This window comes from Salmo salar, chromosome ssa11, assembly GCF_905237065.1.
Source record: "Salmo salar chromosome ssa11, Ssal_v3.1, whole genome shotgun sequence".
NCBI classification, from domain to species: domain Eukaryota; kingdom Metazoa; phylum Chordata; class Actinopteri; order Salmoniformes; family Salmonidae; genus Salmo; species Salmo salar.
This window is the reverse complement of record NC_059452.1, coordinates 39,769,856-39,790,882: the sequence shown is the minus strand read 5'-3', so window position 1 is coordinate 39,790,882 and position 21,027 is coordinate 39,769,856. Positions and strand designations below refer to the sequence as shown.

Sequence of the window (21,027 nt, the reverse complement as noted above, 5' to 3'; positions counted from 1 at the left end):
TACCTGGGCTCAAACCATGAACACATCGACAACAGCCACCCTCGAAGCAGCGTTACCCATGCAGAGCAAGGGGAACAACTACTCCAAGTCTCAGAGCGAGTGACGTTTGAAACGCTATTAGCGCGCACCCGCTAACTAGCTAGCCATTTCACATCGGTTACACCAGCCTAATCTTGGGAGTTGACAGGCTTGAAGTCATAAACAGCAATGCATGAAGAATTGCTAAGAGCTGCTGGCAAACGCAAGGTGCTGTTTGAATGAATGCTTACGAGCCTGCTGCTGCCTACTATCGCTCAGTCAGACTGCTCTATCAAATATCAAATCATAGACTTGAATATAATATCATAACACACAGAAATACGAGCCTTTGGTCATTAATATGGTTGAATCCGGAAGCTATCATCTCGAAAACGAAACTTTTTTTTCCCCAGTGAAATACGAAACCGTTCCGTATTTTATCTAACGGGTGGCATCCATAAGTCTAAATATTCCTGTTACATTGCACAACCTTCAATGTTATGTCATAATTACGTAGAATTCTGGCAAATTAGTTCGCAACGAGCCAGGCAATGAACGCAAGAGCAGTGACACAATTTCATGTTAGCAGGCAATATTAAGTAAATATGCAGGTTTAAAAATAGATACTTGTGTATTGATTTTAAAGAAAGGCATTGATGTTTATCATTAGGTACATTGGTGCAACGACAGTGCTTTTTTCGCAAATGCGCTTGTTAAATCAACACCCCTTTGTCGAAGTAGGCTGCGATTCGATGACAAATTAACAGGCACCGCATCGATTATATGCAACGCAGGATACGTTAGATAAACTAGTAATATCATCAACCATGTGTAGTTAACTAGTGATTATGTTAAGATTGATAGTTATTTTATAAGATAAGTTTAATGCTAGCTAGCAATTTACCTTGGCTTCTTGCTGCCCTCGTGTAACAGGTAGTCAGCCTGCCATGCAGGCTCCTCGTGGAGTGCAATGTAAGGCAGGTGGTTAGAGCGTTGGACTAGTAACCGGAAGGTTGCAAAAAACGAATCCCCGAATCCCCCCTGAACAAGGCAGTTAACCCCCGTTCCTAGGCCGTCATTGAAAATAAGAATGTGTTTTTAATCTGACTTGCCTAGTTAAATAAAGGTGTTAAATAAATAAATAAAAAGGAAGGCAAATCGGTGGCCAAAAATACCGATTTCCGATTGTTATGAAAACTTGAAATCGGCCCTAATTAATTGGCCATTCCGATTAATCGGTCGACCTCTAATGGACACAGCTCAGGAGAACTGGAGTGCTGCTACCCAGGGTGCCTCGACATCAGCAGGCTGCTACACAGGCCTATCCCTGCAGGGCACCCTGCCAAGTCTCTGCATCCCTGCACCACACACACACACTCAGCATCTCCACTCTGCGCAGTGCTGACACACTCTGTATGCAGTGCTGTGGGGATCTCTAGGGCAGGGCAGAAGAGACTGCTGGCTAGGGTAACAGTTTCAGCTTCCTGCAACAGAATAGTCTGGTTCTATCCTGGGTGTATGAGTGAGTGAGTGGATGGGTGCTGCTATCTTTCTTAATATCCAGCGCTATCGATAGTCCGCTTTCTCGCTTCTGAGAAATCCGTTGTGTAACATGGGATTTACGGAGGAATTTGTATGGATTTAGAGTCAACCAGGAAGTGCTTTATGCAGTACTACCAGTGGGGGTAACTGAGGGCGGGGGAGAGGGAGAGAGAGTGTTCCCCTTTCTGTGTACTCTGACACATTAGTCAGTTCTCTATCTCCAAGCTACCAGACTCGTCGATCAATGGCTTTGTTTATTTCTGGAACAATAGAACATTAGCTTGTTCTCTGATCAGTATGAACCATTTGAACCGTCAGGCTTTTGCCAAGGTTGGGTTGTCTTGTCCAAGTAAGCATCACTGAGAGCTTTTTATTAAATGTTTTATTTTAGCTTTATTTTACCAGGTAAGTTGACTGAGAACACATTCTCATTTACAGGAACGACCTGAGGAATAGTTACAGGGGAGAGGAGGGGGGGATGAATGAGCCAATTGGAAGCTAGGGATGATTAGGTGGCCATGATGGTATGAGGGCTAGATTGGGAATTTAGCCAGGACACCAGGGTTAACACCCCTACTCTTACGATAAGTGCCATGTGATCTTTAGTGACCACAGAGAGTCAGGACACCCGTTTAACGTCCCATCCGAAAGACAGCACCCTACACAGGGCAATGTCCCCAATCACTGCCCTGAGGCATTGGGATATTTTATTTTAGAACAGAGGAAAGAGTGCCTCCTACTGGCCCTCCAACACCACTTCCAACAGCATCTTGGTATCCCATCCAGGGACCTACTAGGGGCAACCCTGTTTAGCTTCAGAGGCAAGCCAGCAGTGGGATGCAGGGTAGTATGCTGCTGGCAAAGCTGCTATCTGAGAAAGATCAGTTGGCTGGACAGTACGGCCCTTTGTGGATAGGTGGGTGGGTTGGGTGGATGACTCAGAGTCCAGAGCTAAGGCTGTGGGTGAATGGAAGGAATGGTCTCATCATGTGATTCTGACACCAGTGTTTCCCTTCAATTTAGGTTTTTAAGGCATTTTCATGGTAAATAATAAACATATAGGCCTAGAACAGTAGGGTTTCCATGGCAACCCACCCTCCTCAGGCTATAGCCTAACTATAAACCAATGGAGGCTTAAAGGCTCTGCATGGTCAATCCGGCATTTGAAGTGGCCATACAGCATTTACTGCGATCTTGCGCTTAGTGGAGCAGAGCTATTGTGGAGGAAGTTTTCAAGGAAGTGACTTTGTGTTTATACAGGGTGTACCGCCCCTACCTACCAATCATGCTCTATGGATCCCTCCACATTGTTAAAACAATTGAGAGGCGCCCGGCGCTGCAGTATGGAGCTTGATTTGTCATCTGCATGCCTCCGGAGGCTCCACATTTTTGGATCAAGCATAAATTGGCTTTTAGCTGCTAGGCTAAAAGCGAAGCTAAGGTTGCATGCTATTTGTGTAGTTTCATGTTAGTGAGGTCTTAGGGAGGTGTTAGCTTTCTTTCACTACCTCGTTATGCTGGCCGTGGCTCGCTGCTAAACACCAGGTAGCTTCCACTACCCCCGCATGCACACAACTAATTTGTCATCACCCTGCTGCTCTGTGTGAAACCGCTGTCAATAGAGGGAGGCATTAGCAGAATGCATCGTTTACCATGACTGGATAGCGCTAGCGCTAATCTCCTTAACTGCTTTGTGCCTGTGATAACTGGCTACGTTGGGCTGGGTTGTCATGTGCATTCGAGGATCACTCTGCAGCCTCTTCTCTTAAAGTAGATAGGACATAGTGTTTGTCCTTTTTGGAGTGTTACAATTTTATACGAGCTACAAAATATTAGTCTAGATTCTGTGATGAGAATGATATGTTAGAGTACCGTATTGGTGTAACAACTGTGTGAAGTTGCCCTTATACACCGCTCTAATGTCAGTTTTGAAGTTTGTTAGTTAGGCCTTGTTAGTTAGGATTCAGGGAGGGAAAGCTGGTCCTGGATCTGTGACTTGGTCAACTTCTACCAGGGATTGTCTGCTCCAAGATGCCTCAGAGGTTGCTCAAAACAAGAACCCTTCAACCGTTTTAAGTTTTTTTTTCTCTCTCTCTCGCTCTCCTTTCACTGAACACTGCACTATTGTTTATCTTGGAATGTCCTGGGAAAGTTTGTATCCAAAGAAGGAGCTTCTGCTCTCAGCTGACCTCCATCATTGTTTGGGGCAGAATTCATGTTCCACCATGCTTCTTTGCTCCACATTTGTTTTCTGTTTGTCGTAGATGACACACTGGATCAAGGAGGGATAATTAATCACAAGCTCGGAGAGGAACTGCGTTTGAATGTGTCAACCTTTAGTAGAGGGGACACATACCTCTCATTTCTCACACTTAAAGAACCAAACACACAAAGGGTCAAAAGTTCAACGGGTGAAGAAACATGGCAGATTTTTGATTCTTATCACATGCCTCATCTAGAGATTTAAAACCAAGGAACCTGTAGTTGAGGAACAGGAATGATAATGGGGTGAATGTTTGGCCAGGATATGACTTTAAAGAACAGGGAGCCCACTGTATGCGCTGTGAAAAATGACATCACATCTCTGGCATCTTAGCAGTGTTGAAAATCAAACCAGTGTGACGGCGAAGCCCTAGGCGCCGACGACACAGAAGCCGATTATGGCTGCCCCCCCGCACCTCTCTGATGAAGAGGGGTTGGGTTAAATGCGGGAGACACATTTCAGTTGAAGGCATTCAGTTGTACAACTGACTAGGTATCTCCCTTTCCCTAGAGGCTGAAAGGGGGCCTCAGGAGTGACCATGAGAGTCACTTTAGATGAGGGATGGGCAACATTAATGGGGGGTGGGGGCCACAAAAAATCTGAACTCATCATGAGGGGCTGCAGTTGCTCGCGAGTCTGCGTACTCACACGTGTATTTTATTGATCAGAGGGCCGCCAGTTGCCCATCCCTGCTCTAAGAGTTGAACAAAGTGAGTAGAATCTTACTCAAAATAATTCACAGCTGTAATGGCTGCCTAATATCAAAATAAGCAGCTAGGTCTAGAATGGTCCCATGTGTAGATGGGCAACTTTGCTGGGGGTGGGGGCCTTCAAAAGGTTGCCCGTCCCTGCTTTAGACCAAAGCAGAGTAGAATGTGACAGTTAGTTGTCCAGTTATGTTTTATCTCCTTGTATTAGCAGACATACCGTTCTGCATGCGTGTATATTGAGAACTGATAGGGGTAAATCTCAAGGCGTTCCTCATATCCTCTGTCCTCCACCCTATCCCCGCTTCCTTCGTAAAATGTAAGAGGGAAGCGAGTTCCCTCCCTCAATCCTAACCTTACCATCATGGAGAAAACATAACAGCTAAACTCCTCAATCCTAACCTTATCATCATGGAGAAAACATAACAGCTAAACTCCTCAATCCTAACCTTATCATCATGGAGAAAACATAACAGCTAAACTCCTCAATCCTAACCTTATCATCATGGAGAAAACATAACAGCTAAACTCCTCAATCCTAACCTTATCATCATGGAGAAAACATAACAGCTGATCCTAGACCAGCGTCTGAAGGCATCATCATCACTCTCCTGTGTCTCCGCAAATCAAAGAGCCCAGGTCTGTGATTGACAGCTATAGGAGGTCCCGCCCATCACTGTTTTAAAGCCTTTCTTCTCCTCGCACCACCTCTTTATTGGACGCTTCCAGACGTGTTGACACATTGCCTCCCGTTCCATGCCCGTGGCCACACATAGCCAGGCCCAGTCATCAGCACCCCTACATTTTAGCATTGTTGTACACAGACACACACACACAAACACACACACCTAAGCATCTGGTGCCGAGTTTGTGTACAGTCAGTACAGAAAACATCCCCTGCTTTCAATGAGGAGCGCTCGCGAGGGAATTCTACCCCAGTGGGGAACTTCAAAACAAAGACGGCTAACCTTCAATTTAGGAGTCCTCGCATCCACTACGCCACCTGCTTCGAAGGAATTCAGCCATTTCAGTTAAACAAGCTCACGGGTGGTAGTGAAAGCTACAATAATGCAAAATTAAATGGATGTCTTTTGTGACGAAGACCTTTCAAAACTATCTTTCTGTCGTTGCTCTTTAGAACATGCATCCAAGCATGTACCCTGAACTAGGTAGTTAGCGCTATTTGTAGCCCATTGCTATATGAGAACATTCTATCTGGATAATATCAGCTAGGTAATAGATGATTTAACTACTGGATAATACAGCAGGTGATGTGGGTGGCTGTAGATGACATGGCAATGCTGGGTCCTATTTACTATTTACTACACTGCCTCATCCATATACTTATATGTACATACAGTGGGGGGGAAAAGTATTTGATCCCCTGCTGATTTTTGAACGTTTGCCCACTTACAAAGAAATGATCAGTCTATCATTTTAATGGTAGGTTTATTTGAACAGTGAGAGACAGAATAACAACAAAAAAATCCAGAAAAACGCATATCAAAAATGTTATAAAATGATTTGCATTTTAATGAGGGAAATAAGTATTTGACCCCTCTGCAAAACATGACTTAGTACTTGGTGGCAAAACCCTTGGTGGCAATCACAGAGGTCAGACATTTCTTGTAGTTGGCCACCAGGTTTGCACACATCTCAGGAGGGATTTTGTCCCACTCCTCTTTGTCCCACTCCTCTTTCTCCAAGTCATTAAGATTTCGAGGCTGAAGTTTGGCAACTCGAACCTTCAGCTCCCTCCACAGATTTTCTATGGGATTAAGGTCTGGAGACTGGCTAGGCCACTCCAGGACCTTAATGTGCTTCTTCTTGAGCCACTCCTTTGTTGCCTTGGCCGTGTGTTTTGGGTCATTGTCATGCTGGAATACCCATCCACGACCCATTTTCAATGCCCTGGCTGAGGGAAGGAGGTTCTCACCCAAGATTTGACGGTACATGGCCCCGTCTATCGTCCCTTTGATGCTGTGAAGTGGTCCTGTCCCCTTAGCAGAAAAACACCCCCAAAACATAATGTTTCCACCACCATGTTTGACGGTGGTGATGGTGTTCTTGGGGTCATAGGCAGAATTCCTCCTCCTCCAAACACGGTGAGTTGAGTTGATGCCAAAGAGCTCCATTTTGGTCTCATCTGACCACAACACTTTTACCAGTTGTCCTCTGAATCATTCAGATGTTCATTGGCAAACTTCAGACGGGCATGTATATGTGCTTTCTTGAGCAGGGGGACCTTGCGGGCGCTGCAGGATTTCAGTCCTTCACGGCGTAGTGTGTTACCAATTGTTTTCTTGGTGACTATGGTCCCAGCTGCCTTGAGATCATTGACAAGATCCTCCCGTGTAGTTCTGGGCTGATTCCTCACCGTTCTCATGATCATTGCAACTCCACCAGGTGAGATCTTGCATGGAGCCCCAGGCCGAGGGATATTGACAGTTCTTTTGTGTTTCTTCCATTTGCGAATAATTGCACCAAATGTTGTCACCTTCTCACCAAGCTGCTTGGCGATGGTCTTGTAGTCTATTCCAGCCTTGTGTAGGTCTACAATCTTGTCCCTGACATCCTTGGAGAGCTCTTTGGTCTTGGCCATGGTGGAGAGTTTGGAATCTGATTGATTGATTGCTTCTGTGGACAGGTGTCTTTTATACAGGTAACAAACTGTGGTTCAGAGCACTCACTTTAAGACTGTGCTCCTAATCTCAGCTCGTTACCTGTATAAAAGACACCTGGGAGCCAGAAATGTTTCTGATTGAGAGGGGGTCAAATACTTATTTCCCTGCTTAAAATGCAAATCAATTTATAACATTTTTGACATGCGTTTTTCTGGATATTTTTGTTGTTATTCTGTCCCTCACTGTTCAAATAAACCTACCATTAAAATTATAGACTGATCATTTCTTTGTCAGTGGGCAAACGTACAAAATCAGCAGGGGATCAAATACTTTTTTCCCCCACTGTAATCTCATTCACCCCTTTAGATTTGTGTGTATGAGGTAGTTGTTGGGGAATTGCTAGATTACTTGTTACATATTACTGCACTGTCGGAACTTGAAGCACAAGCATTTCGCTACACTCTCATTAACATCTGCTAACCATGTGTATGTGTCCAATAAAACTTCATTTGATTAATCCTTAGTGAGTGGTACTAGATTAGGGGAGTTGGATTAATCCTTTAGTACAGTAGCAGGAGATTAGGGGGAGTTGGAATAATCCTTTAGTACAGTAGCAGGAGATTAGGGGGAGTTGGAATAATCCTTTAGTACAGTAGCAGGAGATTAGGGGGAGTTGGAATAATCCTTTAGTACAGTAGCAGGTGATTGGGGGAGTTGGATGAATCCTTTAGTACAGTAGCAGGAGATTAGGGGGAGTTGGATTAATCCTGTAGTACTGTAGCAGGAGATTAGGGGGAGTTGGATTAATCCTGTAGTACTGTAGCAGGAGATTATGGGGAGTTGGATTAATCCTTTAGTCAGTGGTATTGCTGTGACTATAGAAGCAGGATGGACTGTTTACATCACCGTGCTACGCCTCATTACACATGAAGCGATATTGACAGAAGCAGGAAATGGTGCGTGTGCATGTCTGCGTGTGCATGTCTGCGTGTGCATGTCTGCGTGTGCATGTGTGACAGTCAGAGAGAAAGAATGTGAGATTCCACAGGAATCAGATGCCTGACATGGGCAGTCAGAGGAAGCTCACAACTCTGCCCTACTCCAGTTAAGGGATGGAGGGGTGAATCATTTTGCTGACTCACTGGAGAAAGTCAGTCAGGTCCCTCTCCTAGTGTGTGGCCAGGGAAACCAACACAGATTGTAGGGCTGCCACTGCCCCATCTTCCACTCCACTGAAACAGGAAATGGACACTTCCAGATCCCTATCAGTATCACTTACCGATAAAGGCCAGATTACATACTTCATCCGTGTGGCTTCCTTTTAGGTTTTAGACAGTGAGGTAATCCCCATCTCTCCCCGCTCTCACTTTTCTCACAAACGGTGGGGCGGTGCAGGGATGTGTAACTGTGTGTGTGTGAAATGCTAGGTACTCTGTCAGCGGTGGTGGTAAAAGCTGTGTCACCCTCTGGAATGCCTAGCCTCATGTGGCTAGTGCTAACTAGCTAGTTGAGATGGTTGTTTGCTTGGCCTGCCTAGCCTCATGTGGCTAGTGCTAACTAGCTAGCTGAGAGGATTGTTTGCTTTCCCTGTTTGGCCTGCCTAGCCTCATGTGGCTAGTGCTAACTAGCTAGCTGAGAGGGTTGTTGCTTGCTGCCTGAATGATGTGGAAGTTGGTTGGGATGGTGTAGTGTTGTCAGCAATGTGGAGGTTGGTTAGGATGGTGTAGTGTTGTCAGCAATGTGGAGGTTGGTTAGGATGGTGTAGTGTTGTCAGCAATATGGAGATTGGTTAGGATGGTGTAGTGTTGTCAGCAATGTGGAGATTGGTTAGGATGGTGTAGTGTTGTCATTATGGAGAGAGTTGTACAGTATCTGATCTGTTTCCTGCTAGCTTATTTCCTGCTAGCAAATCTGGCTGATTGAAATGAACTGAACAAATGTTTTTTTTCTCTACGTGTATTCAAATTGCAAGGGACTCTTAACTAGGCAGACATTTTTGGCTTTGTCTTCGGAGGGGCTTACGTTAAATGAAAGGTGTCTCAGATGGTGCATCCAGGAGACAAACAAGCGTGCTGATTGTTGTGATGAGGAGAGACTTTCATCTCAACTACGCCCACTCATTTCCATAATGTCCCACAACTAACTCATAATGAGCTACTGGCATTAGGGGGAATAGGTCAGTCTTTCTCCATCTTTCACTCACTCTCTCGCTCCCTCTCTATTTGTTTTCTCTTTACTGTTTCTCTCTCTGACCCATTGGGCCAGTATCCGAAAAATGTACGCTTATTCTAATACCCGAGCTGACAAGGTGAAAAATCTGCTGATGTGCCCTTGAGCAAGGCACTTAACCCTAATTTGCTCCAGGGGCGCTGTACTATTATGGCTGACCCTGTAAGCAACACATTTCACTGCACCTATCTGGTGTATGTGACAATAAAAACTGTTTTACTTGTTCTCTCTCTCTTTCTGTCTCTTTTTGTATTGCACCCTCCATCTGTCTCTCTCTTGCACTTATTTTATTCTGCCTCACGCCCTGCTTCACGCCCTGCTTCACGCCCTGCATGTTGCCCATATCTGTGTTGAGTCATCAGGTTGCGTCTACCTGTTGTGGTTCACTATGAGAGAGTTTGTCAGACAAACTCTTCAGTGGTTTCAGTTTCAAACCCAGTGTCCAGCACACCAATTCAGTGTCTCAGATCTTCTAGAATTCTTACCAAGATATTATACCAAGGTAAACACCACACTTAAACTGAATGGAGAAAGTCATGGTTGAAGGTTCTCAAATCTTTTGTCGGTTTCAAAGCAAGAACTTAGTATGGGACAGAGTATGGGGTTGCCCCTTATCTTGCATCCCTCATTTATCAAATCAAATTTTATTTGTCAAATGCGCCGAATACAACAGGTGTAGATCTAACCATTAAATACTTACCTTAATGCAGTTCAAGAAATAGAGTTAAGAAAATATTGACTGAACAAACTAGAGTAAAAAATTCTATAAAAAGTAACACAATAGGCTATATACAGGGGTACCGGTACCGAGTCAATGTGGAGGCTATATACAGGGGTACCGGTACTGAGTCAATGTGGAGGCTATATACAGGGGTACCGGTACCGAGTCAATGTGGAGGCTATATACAGGGGTACCGGTACTGAGTCAATGTGGAGGCTATATACAGGGTTACCGGTACTGAGTCAATCTGGAGGCTATATACAGGGGGTACCGGTACTGAGTCAATGTGTGGCGGTACAGGTTAGTCCAGGTCATTTTTACATGTAGGTAGGGGTAAAGTCTGACTTAAGTTCCAAGGCATGGTGGTTATAGGGGGTAGGGAGAGGGTGTTGTGGGGGGTGGGGAGAGGGTGTTGTAGGGAGAGGGTGTTGTGGGGGGTGGGGAGAGGGTGTTGTGGGGGGTGGGGAGAGGGTGTTGTGGGGGGTAGGGAGAGGGTGTTGTGGGGGGTCGGCAGTCTTCATAGAACTGCACATGTGGAAGACCTCTAACAATGGCATCTTTATGTGCTCTGTTTGAAGAGCTTGATTGTTCAAACGGACCTTTGGACTCGACCAACGCTCGTGTCAACGCCGGTGCCTCTGCGTACTTGAATAACGCAGAAACTATTATTAACATGCCGAAGTCAAGTCACAATTTCCTGCGTTGGCCAGGGTCAGTAGATGACTAATTTGAGCGCAGAGTCATTTTGCGTGCAGAGAGATCCTCATAAGGAGTTAGTTTGTTCCATTGTAAGATCCTGTGACACTTGTAGCTTTGGGTGGACATATTTCATTGCACCCGGAGGTTGCAGCTTGACTTTCAGCGTTTCTCTTAAATTACCACAGTCCATGCTAGCGTTAGTGTTGCTGCTAATTCCCTTAGACCCACAACTTAAATTCTTCTCCTTTCCTCCTGCTGGGTTTGAACCGATTGAACACAAAGAAGCACAGAGCAAGATTCATTGTGGGGAATTTCCGTTGGAGAGATTTCAACCGTTATTTTCTAGATAAGGGGTCAATAGTATTTTGTTTCGAAGGGGTTTTGGGATCACGTTGTGGCTTTTCAATACATCTCTTTAGTTGAATCACTCAGATGTATTTAGTTAACCAACTCAACCAGTCACCTCCAGCATGGCTAACATTCCCTATTTGAAGATCCAAATGATGTTCACTTTTAATGAAGTAACACCTGGTAAAGTAATGCTCTAACTAGTCTTAACAACATTGGTTTAAAATGATGTTATGTAGTGTGTTAGTTGGCCTAATTGCTTTGTAATTGCATAATAATGGAGATTAGCATATTTTGTTTGTTGCAGAAGAGCACCTAAATGTAGTGTAAAGAAATGTTGTCAATGTTCACAGTTTTTTAAGCAGGACCTGTAATCCCTCAGTCTGTCACCTTAAAATGCTATATGAAGGAATCACACTGGAAATCTGGCATGGAGCTCTAGGACTTTGTCTTTGAGCAACTGCTACCTTTAAAACCCATTGCATTCATGTCTCTCCCTTTAAACCGTCTGGGGGAAACATGACTCAATATAACCCCATGATTAACCAAACCACGTTGACCACAACAACTTCAGCCAGAATGACCTAAGAAGGTGTGGGATTACAGGGGAAACAGTTAGCAATTAGCCTGGGTTAAACACTATCTGCGAAGAGTGATTGGTGTGCTCAACTCACAAAAGTTTTTGCAGTAGAAAAAGGTATTTGGGTGCTGGGTTCAAAAGGCAAACATTTGAAAAAAGGACGAACCTGAACTCACTGGAATATTCTTTTGAGTATTTTTTTTAGCAGCAGAGGTCAGAGCAAACGGACGTGTTTCGGCGACAGGCTTCGTCAGCGGTTATTTTTTAAACGTATCTGCCCACACACGCTGTGGCATAAAACTGGATCTACACACACACACACACACACACACACACACACACACACACCACACCCAGTGGCATAATTGTGATACAGGCTGTGTCTAGTCATCATTGACTGTTTTTGATCTTATTGTGAAAGTTGTTGAACCCTCAGATTGCATTAGGTGAGTCGTAGACACACCATTGTGGATAATGATAGGATGTGTTCAGGGAAGCTGTGTGAGTCAGTGAGCAGAAGTGAGACCTTGCATGTCTACAGACTCAATGGCTGTGTTTACACAGGCAGCCCAATTCTGAGATATTTTTTTCTCCACTAATTGCTATTTTGACCAATCAGATCAGCTCTGAAAAAGATCTGATGTGATTGGTCAAAAGAACAATTAGTGACCAATTAGTGTAAACGCAGCCAAAGACGAGACATGGAGGAAATGGACGTGAGCAACATGTAGTGAAGTTCAGTAAGTAGCCTTTTTACTGTAACACTTGGTGACCTGTCCTATACAAGACGCCATATGTTAGGTATGAGCCTACATCACTTGAAGCAGTATTGGGCCTGAAAATGCACATAAACTATGTATAGTCCATGTATGGGGATGTTGTTGCTGTGTTCACTTATCAGCATCACATGGGGCCAGGAGACTCCCAATACAACCCAGCATGGAACATGAGCTTATAGCTGCAACCCATCAGAGCAGTCGCTCCACTGTCTGTCAACTCAGCCTCTCTTTTGTTCTCTTCTCTGAGGGCCCAATGTGACCCTAATGGTGCTTTTAAAAATTCATACATACACAACGGCTCTGTTCTTCTCTCTCCTTCAGCAGGAGTCACTAATTAACTCATCCTATATGATTAAGGTCTGTGTCTCCGCTCATCGCTGCGTGACCCAGTGCCCACATTGTAGTGTCCCCGACATAGAAAGCTCTTATTATCCACCACAGATGGGAGGCACTAATGGAATTCCTACAGAATGTTGCACATGTGTAAGATCTGACTGGAACTGTAATTATTTACCCTGCTGTTGAAAGGAAGAGGATCCATCATGAAGTCAATGTGACTCAGTGTGGCTAGTCTGTCCATGTGCTCTTCTACTTTGTAGATAGTTCTATTTTTAATTAGGAGGACTTCTTTACTGTGCCCTTGCACTTATCAGCATGTTGCCTTTTTAATGAACCCTGCCTCCAAAGTGTATTGATGAATGTCACGTTAGCTCGGTGCTAGGTTACTCATAACCACAGCTTTTCTAATGTATTCTATGGAAAGTAGATCTGTGCATCTGGAGACGGATTACAACAAGAACAGTGCTATGACTCTGTCTCTGTTCTCCACTCACTCTCTGATCCCATGCCCAGTTGCAGTCCATGACATCACACAGCAGTTGCTGTAGTCAGGGGTCGCGTGTCCCTATCAGTGGCAGGACACTTAAGCAATAAGGCCAGAGGGAGTGTGGTATATGGCCAATATGCCACGGCTAAGGGCTGTTCTTTCGCACGACGCAATGCGGAGTGCCTGGATACAGCCCTTAGCCGTGGTATATTCGCCATATACCACACTCCCTCTGGCCTTATTGCTATTATGAACTGGTTACCAACGTAATTAGAGCAGTAAAAATAAATGTTTTGTCATACCCGTGGTATACGGTCTGATATACCACAGCTGTCATCCAATCAGCATTCAGGGCTCGAACCACCCAGTTTATAATAACCTTTATAGCACAGCAGCACAAGACAAGGGCCCCTCGGGAACTATCCCAGCCCACCCTTCCTGCACGCTCTCTACTCTGGCTCCACTCCACTGAAGCTAAACAGTCCCTCATGTTTCCTATCGAAAAAAGCTATGAAGCGCATATTTCTGCTCTGATATAATACAGTTTGGCAGTGCAGTTTTTGTTTCTGACCACACCCCTGTTGTAGTTGTCATAGACTGCTACCTGTGAACCAATGGAATTGTAAGTTTGCTCCTTTGATCACTTCTCCAGCTGCTTCTTAAAGGACCAGGACCAAGTCTCTCTTGTTGCATGCTGGATGCTAGCCATGGTCCTGCTCATCCCAATATTATCTGAGGAAGATTTACTGTGGCAGATATGGAGCTAGCCAAGCCTGCGGAACAATACATATGTTGTCTGCCGTAAATGTGTCCGCTCTAACTAGGGATGGTTTTACACAGACCAGGTGGATGTACACACGGTACACCCAAGTAAATCATTCAGACTTTTTAATGGTTCCCACTCCAGTCTCATGTATAACGTGGAAGTTTGAGCATCGAAGAATACCTGGAATGTTCCACGGTCTGCTGTTTGACCCTAGGTTGCTTCCTTCACCTTGAATAATGTGTCAGATTAATGCGTGGGTTCCAAGATGCATTTCTTCCTCGATAGAGCAGGAAGTGAAGTAGGGATACTGGTTGCTGGTTGGCTGTCACGTCTGACCTGTACTTTTTGGATGGGGCAGGTTAGCTAGGTCATGGCTAGAAGGGGTACAGCTTTTGTCAAGTTAAAGTAAAAATGAAATAGCATTTTAGCTAACCCTAACCCTTTTCCTAACCTGCTACGTTAAGTCTTTGATGATTGTCTTAAAGCTCCCTGGAGCACATCTCATTCACAGCCTGTCATCTAGCCTTTCAACATCTCACCCTGACTGGTTTCCACATCATCAACTCCTATCCAGTACTCCAATAGTATTGACTTGGCACTCTAATGCAGTTTCACCTCAATATGCTCAATATGGGAACATTGTGTGTTAACTTTTCCTCTGTGTCTGCCAGTGGACAGTTTGTCTGGCGGGCGAGTCACAAATAGAGCTGTGAGGTCACTGATGCCGGCTGCGATCCGGACGTGTTCGTGTGGCCCAGCCCTACCAGTAGCAAAGCGTCCTGGGTTCTGCCGCCAGTGGCGCGTCCTCCAGTGAAGTATGAATAAGAGCAGGGAGGTGTGCTCCCGCGGTCTCCGGCCCATTTACTCGGACACTCTGCCCATCAGGCTGCGGTGGCTCAACCCGTCCTGGCGCGCCTCCGCCTTGCGTTAGCACGCTAACCACCCGTTTTAATAGCGCGCGTGTTAGCAGGAACCGAGCTGAAGTGAACGGCGGTCGCGATGCTAGGCTAAGGGAGTGGACCGAGCGGCCCGGTTGTTTTCTCCCCATTCCAGATGCACGAAGTGCAGCTCAAAAAGTGATTCACGGAGGAATTTGTTTACTTGCGGCGGAGGCTACAAATAACTGCAGGGTTTATAAAGGGTGAATAAGGACTTCCCCTCCAGGCAGCTGTACAACACAAACAGAGCCAGAGGGGAATTACTGGACTCTTATTAAAGCACACCACTAAACATGTTACAGCAGGTCCACATGGATTGCATTACCCAATGGACACTCCCCCCCCCCTCAGGGTTTCTTGCTGCAGCTCCATCATTTTGGGGCCATTTGCTTGGAGCATTCTGAGGACATGTTGGTTTCTGTGCTGCTCCCAGCCTGTTGTGTGTGTGTGTGTGTGTGTGTGTGTGTGTGTTTTGTGTGTGTGTGTGTGTTGTGTGGTGAGGCTCCTGTGTCAGCAAAATGATACATTTCCTGTATAATGCATGCATAAAGATCTATTCCATGTTATTAGACTGAATGAAATATGGCCCTGAGGTGTACTTGATCAAAGAAATGTCTTGAGGTTGGCTCACGGTGGTTGTTATCCCAGATTGGTTGACCCACAAACATGCCCACCCCTACCAGTCTTTTCCAACATGGACATTTAACTTTGTGTCGCCTGCATGGATTTGCTCTCATCCCCTCTCTCTTCTCTGTCCTCTGCAGGCATTTGGGAATGCAAAAACTGCCCACAACAACAACTCGAGTCGCTTTGGCAAGTTCATCCAAGTGAATTACCAGGAGAGTGGCACTGTCCGAGGGTGAGAAAGACCCATTCAGATATTACATTTCAAGTCATTGTTTACCTTGTTTGACCTACAGCTCCTACATCCCAGTTGACTGGCTATGTCCCCTGGCTCCTCATCTATATGAATCTATATTCAGGCACCGATGACGTGGACGTTAAGGCAGCCCTCTGATTCAGAGAGGTTCGGGGGCTGCCTTAATCAGCGTAAATGTGGAAGACAAATTTCGGTTGAATGCATTCAGTTGCGCAACTGACTAGGTGTCCCCATCCCCTGTCTTATTCTGTGTCCCCTGTCTATTCTATGTCCCCTGCTAACACATCTATAGTCCCTCAGTTCTACATCTATACTCATCCTTGTTACAGTTCTACATAGCCTCCATAGTGAATTTGGTGGCAGCTCAGAGTGCATTGTCCAATGCCAATATCTGATCAAGTTGGTCCCGATATTCCCCCCATGTTGTGACTGACGCCAGGTCTGTGCTGTTTGTTCCAGAGCCTATGTGGAGAAGTACCTTCTGGAGAAATCAAGACTGGTCTACCAGGAGCACAATGAACGGTAAGCATTCACACTGAATCATCCTACTGCCACACACACAATCATCATCATACACTATTGGACCGTAGTATCGTATTAGTGCAGAACACTAAGGACATAACGTTGTATTCACATAGAATCAGACATTGATCATTTCCATAATCGTGTTGTAGACTGGGTACATGTTGTGGTGTTGGAACACTTACACAGTAAACCACACTGGGTAAACAAATACACAATGAATGACTAGTTGGAGAATCATTTATTTTCACCACAGTGTAAAAAAGTGAAGGTCTCTGAATTCGCACTGTCTATATAGAGACAATTTGATAAGCTAGAATCCAGAATTGAGTAGCTCTCACAAACTAGGCCAGATCCTTCCACTGAGGTTGTCTTTGCTGCGAGAACTTCAACTCAGTGTGAATAAGAACTCCATTCTATATAAAAGGGATCATGTGGGAATGATTGCGTCACATGAAATTGAGTGTCTCTAGAACCACACACACATACACTCTCAAAACAGAGGGTGAACTCAATCATGTTTGGATCCCACTGCTGCCACCAACCACCAATGCGTTTAGACGTTGACACTTTCTTCGAGGAATCCAATTGTCCATTCGTGCTAGAAAGTCCTTTCCTACAGTAGGTGTGAGTTTCAGTTGGTCACAGCAGGGTCAGTGACAGAAATGTGGTGCCAAATTGATCCTGACACAAGTGTGGACCTGGACTGGAGCCTCCTGCAGTTCATGTTCCAATACTGTAGTATTTACTTATTGTTATTATTATTATTATTATTATTATTATTATTATTATTATTATTTTTATTTTTTTTACGTTTTATTTAACTAGGCAAGTCAGTTAAGAACAAATTCTTATTTACAATGACGGCCTAACCCGGCCAAACCCGGAAGACGCTGGACCAATTGTGCGCCCCCCCTTGGGACTCCCAATCATGGCCGGATGTGATACAGCCTGGAATCGAACCAGGGACTGTAGTGACACCTCTTGCACTAAGATGCAGTGCCTAAGACCGCTGTGCCACTCGAGAGCAAAGTAGCTGTCTCACAATTCACCATATCCTGAAAACTCTTAACAAATATGGACTTTTCCACTGTAATTCTGTGGTCCTTCACAGTTTATGATTGTGTCCTAAAGGAAGTTAACGCCAAGTATCAAGTACAGTTTGACATCAACAAGTGTTCAACAGAATCAGTTTAGATGATGGTGTATTACCCAGCCAAGCTCAGGCTGTGTGAAGCATTTCTCAGCAGCCCAAAGTGGGGTTGACAGTAATGTGCTGTGCAGGCTGGATGGTGTCGCGAAGGTTAACCTCACTCTGGGGGGGCTAAAATGGGGGGGGGGCTCTTATTGAGATAGATGTCTGACTCCAGGCTCCCACTACAGCTGCAGCACGGTTCTGCCCTCTGACCTCAACGCTACACACTCAGTCTTGTACAGCTAACCTTGTGGGGGGACACAATTCAGTCCCATTCAAAATCCTATTTTCCCTAACACTTAACCCTAACCCTAACCCCTAACACTAATTCTAACCTTAACCCTAAACCCCCTAGGAATAGCATTTGACCTTGTGGGGACTAACAAAATGTCCCCAGTTGGTCAAAGTTTTGTTTGTTTACTATTCTTGAGTGGACTTCTGGTCCCCACAAGAATAGTTAAACACGTCCATACACCCTCAATGAGACAACTTGTCCCTATTGGACAATCCAGTGTTTGTTTGTCTTGTTAGTAAAAACCAATGATGTAAAGTGTTAATGTTTTCTGACCTTCTTGCCTTTCAGGAACTACCATGTGTTTTACTACCTGCTGGCAGGAGCAAGTGAGGAGGAGAGGAGCGCCTTTCACCTCAAAAAGCCTGAAGAATATCATTACCTCAACCAGGTGAGAGATCCAGTAGGACTTCAACACTGTAGCCAAGACAGATCTGTAGCCCCTTCTCACGGACTGGTGATTGGACGGGATGTATCTGACTGTGTCTGTCTGTCTGTGCATGACACATGGTTGTCTCTGGGTTTTGTCTCTGTGTCTGTACCAAAAGATTTGTCTATATGGTCTTTCTGACTGACTAGTTGTTTCTGGGTTTTGTGTGTGTGTGTGTGTGTGTGTCGTCTGTGTGAATCACGCAGCTGCCTGTTCCCAGAGGCCCACAGTGGATGTCGACCAGACCTATTTCTCTCTCTCTCCACAAACAGGAAGCAGAGGAAAGCAAAGAGCAGAGGAAACATTACATTGTTGGTTCCTTTCAGCAGCTCCTATAGTCTCTCACACACACAGAGGCTTTAACAGAGCCTAATCCCTCAGCCACCAGAGAGAGACACAAGGCACTGAGCCCTCTCATTACCATGACACTGCCTTGTGGCCCAGTTCATCTGCTGGCTTTTGGCGTGTGGATGTTGGTTGGTCTGTGGAGTCTATGTACATGTGGGTTTGCATATCTACATGTGGATGTCTTTTTGTGTGTGTGTGTGGAACCCGCAGCACGACAGGGTCCCTCTCCGTGTCTCTCACAACACTCTGCCATCTCTGTTATCCCCACTCCTCTAATCCCAAGGGGATCCAACGAAGTCTAACCAATCACAAAAGAACACACACACTTAGAAACATGCAGAAGGAAAAGCTGACTGGCTGGTCTACCCCTCTGTGTCATGCCAAGCTGCCAAACCCATTACAAGCTGATACACATGCAGATATATATACATACACACACATACATACATATATACATACATACATACATACATACATACATACATACATACATACATACATACATACATACATACAAATATTACAAGCTGATACACACACACACACACACACACACACACACACACACACACACACACAAACCCATTACAAGCGGGGTGCAAAGTGTGGAATGTTGATGTTGTTCAAAACTTGTTGCACCTCTGCCAGCTCCGGAGCTCAGATGTTCATATCATAACATGGAGATCCAGCCCCCCCCTCCCCCCCACTCTGACAACCTGACGCCCATTCTGAGAAGGGTGTGAATTCCTTCCATTTCTCCGGTGTGTGGTCTCTCTCTCTCTCTCTGTCTCTGTCTCTCTCTCTCTGTCTCTCTTTCTGTCTCTCTTTTCCAAAGTGTATATTGTAACCCAGTCACTCAGAACAGCTTACAGTATTTCACAACTTCACATTCTAAGGGGTTCAGAAAATCTGTTTACAGGCAAAATAAGCCATTTTGAAACAGCAATTTGCAGAGCAATTTGTTCTCATAGCTATAGCATAGCTCTCTATCCATATTTTTTGCCCTTATTCTTCATAATGCAGTCACCACACATTAGAATAATCCTATGGCTAATTTCAGTGGTTCTATTAGCTTAGCATACTGTATGTATGGTGTCAGAATTAAAGCATGTTTCATCCCCATCGGTTTCTCACCATGTGTTCTATGTCCCATGCTTCTGTCTGTGTGTTTGTGTGCATTGAGAGAGTGTGTCTGTGTGCTTTAAGAGTGTGTTTTTGTGTGCATTGAGAGAGTGTGTGTTTGTAGGACGGGCCCCAACGCGAGGTTTAAATATGACTTAATTCCCTCTACTAACTGCATGTCCCTTCCAGTTCCATGTGTATAGTGTGTGTGTGTGTGTGTGTGTGTGTGTTGTGTATGGAATGCTGTGCTGCCTAACCCTAACCCCCATCTACTCTACCTTTTTAACCCTCTCCAGATGACAAAGAAAGTCCTGAGACTGCACTGGGAGAATTACTATGAGAGCGACGCGGTCAGTATACATCTCTCTGGACGAGACTGTGTTGCGTGTTCACCAATCACCTGTAGGAGTTTTGGTTATCAAAACTAATAATCACTGGCTTCTCCCTCACAACTACATTGTCATCACAAGCTCGTGTTCCCCTGTCACATTCTGTGCACTACCACACGCCTTTCTCCTTGCTTTTCCCTTTTGTTGTTGTTCTTCCTGGTTTGGGTTCTGTCCACTTCCTCAGTTGTGTGTAGCCTGTCCCAGTCTCTTTTCCTTCGATCTCTGTTCTGATCTTCTGGTTGGATTATTTGGTCGTTGACTAGATTGATTCGATGGAAACATCGTCTAGTTTGGCTTATTTGGTCGTTAACTAGATGGAAAGATCATCTTGTGGTTGGCTTATTTGGTCATTGACTAGATGGAAGGATAGTCTTTAAGGGAGTTTACATACTGCACTGTATGTGGATATATACTGTAAACCAGGGGCCTCCAACCTCAGTCCTGGAGAGATACTGGGTATGCAGGCTTTTGCTCTAGACCAGCTCTAACACACCTGACTCAGCAAGACGTGGTTCAGATGGAAGACCAGCTCTAACACACCTGACTCAGCAAGACGTGGTTCAGATGGAAGACCAGCTCTAACACACCTGACTCAGCAAGACGTGGTTCAGATGGAAGACCATGAACAGTTCATGATTTAAAACAGGTGTCTTGGTGCTGGGCTGGACAGTCAGTATCTCCTGTACTGGGAGTTGGAAACCCCTTATCTATGCCTACTGTACCCACCTTAGTGAGGACGCTACTAGTACAGTATGTCTACAACACACCACACACACACCACAAACACACCACACACACACACACACACA

The 21,027-nt window shown here is 45.0% G+C and overlaps 1 protein-coding gene across 1 annotated transcript in view; it reads left to right on the top strand.

The window, feature by feature from the left end:
* The window catches only part of LOC106587854 (unconventional myosin-IXAa), a gene marked incomplete at its 3' end in the record, with an annotated part of 150,259 nt that overhangs the window by 83,154 nt on the left and 46,078 nt on the right, over nt 1–21,027 (top strand). The window contains 4 exon segments of the mRNA XM_045689541.1: nt 15,805–15,899; nt 16,380–16,442; nt 18,221–18,320; nt 20,126–20,179. Coding sequence (XP_045545497.1) covers nt 15,805–15,899; nt 16,380–16,442; nt 18,221–18,320; nt 20,126–20,179 — 312 coding nt within the window.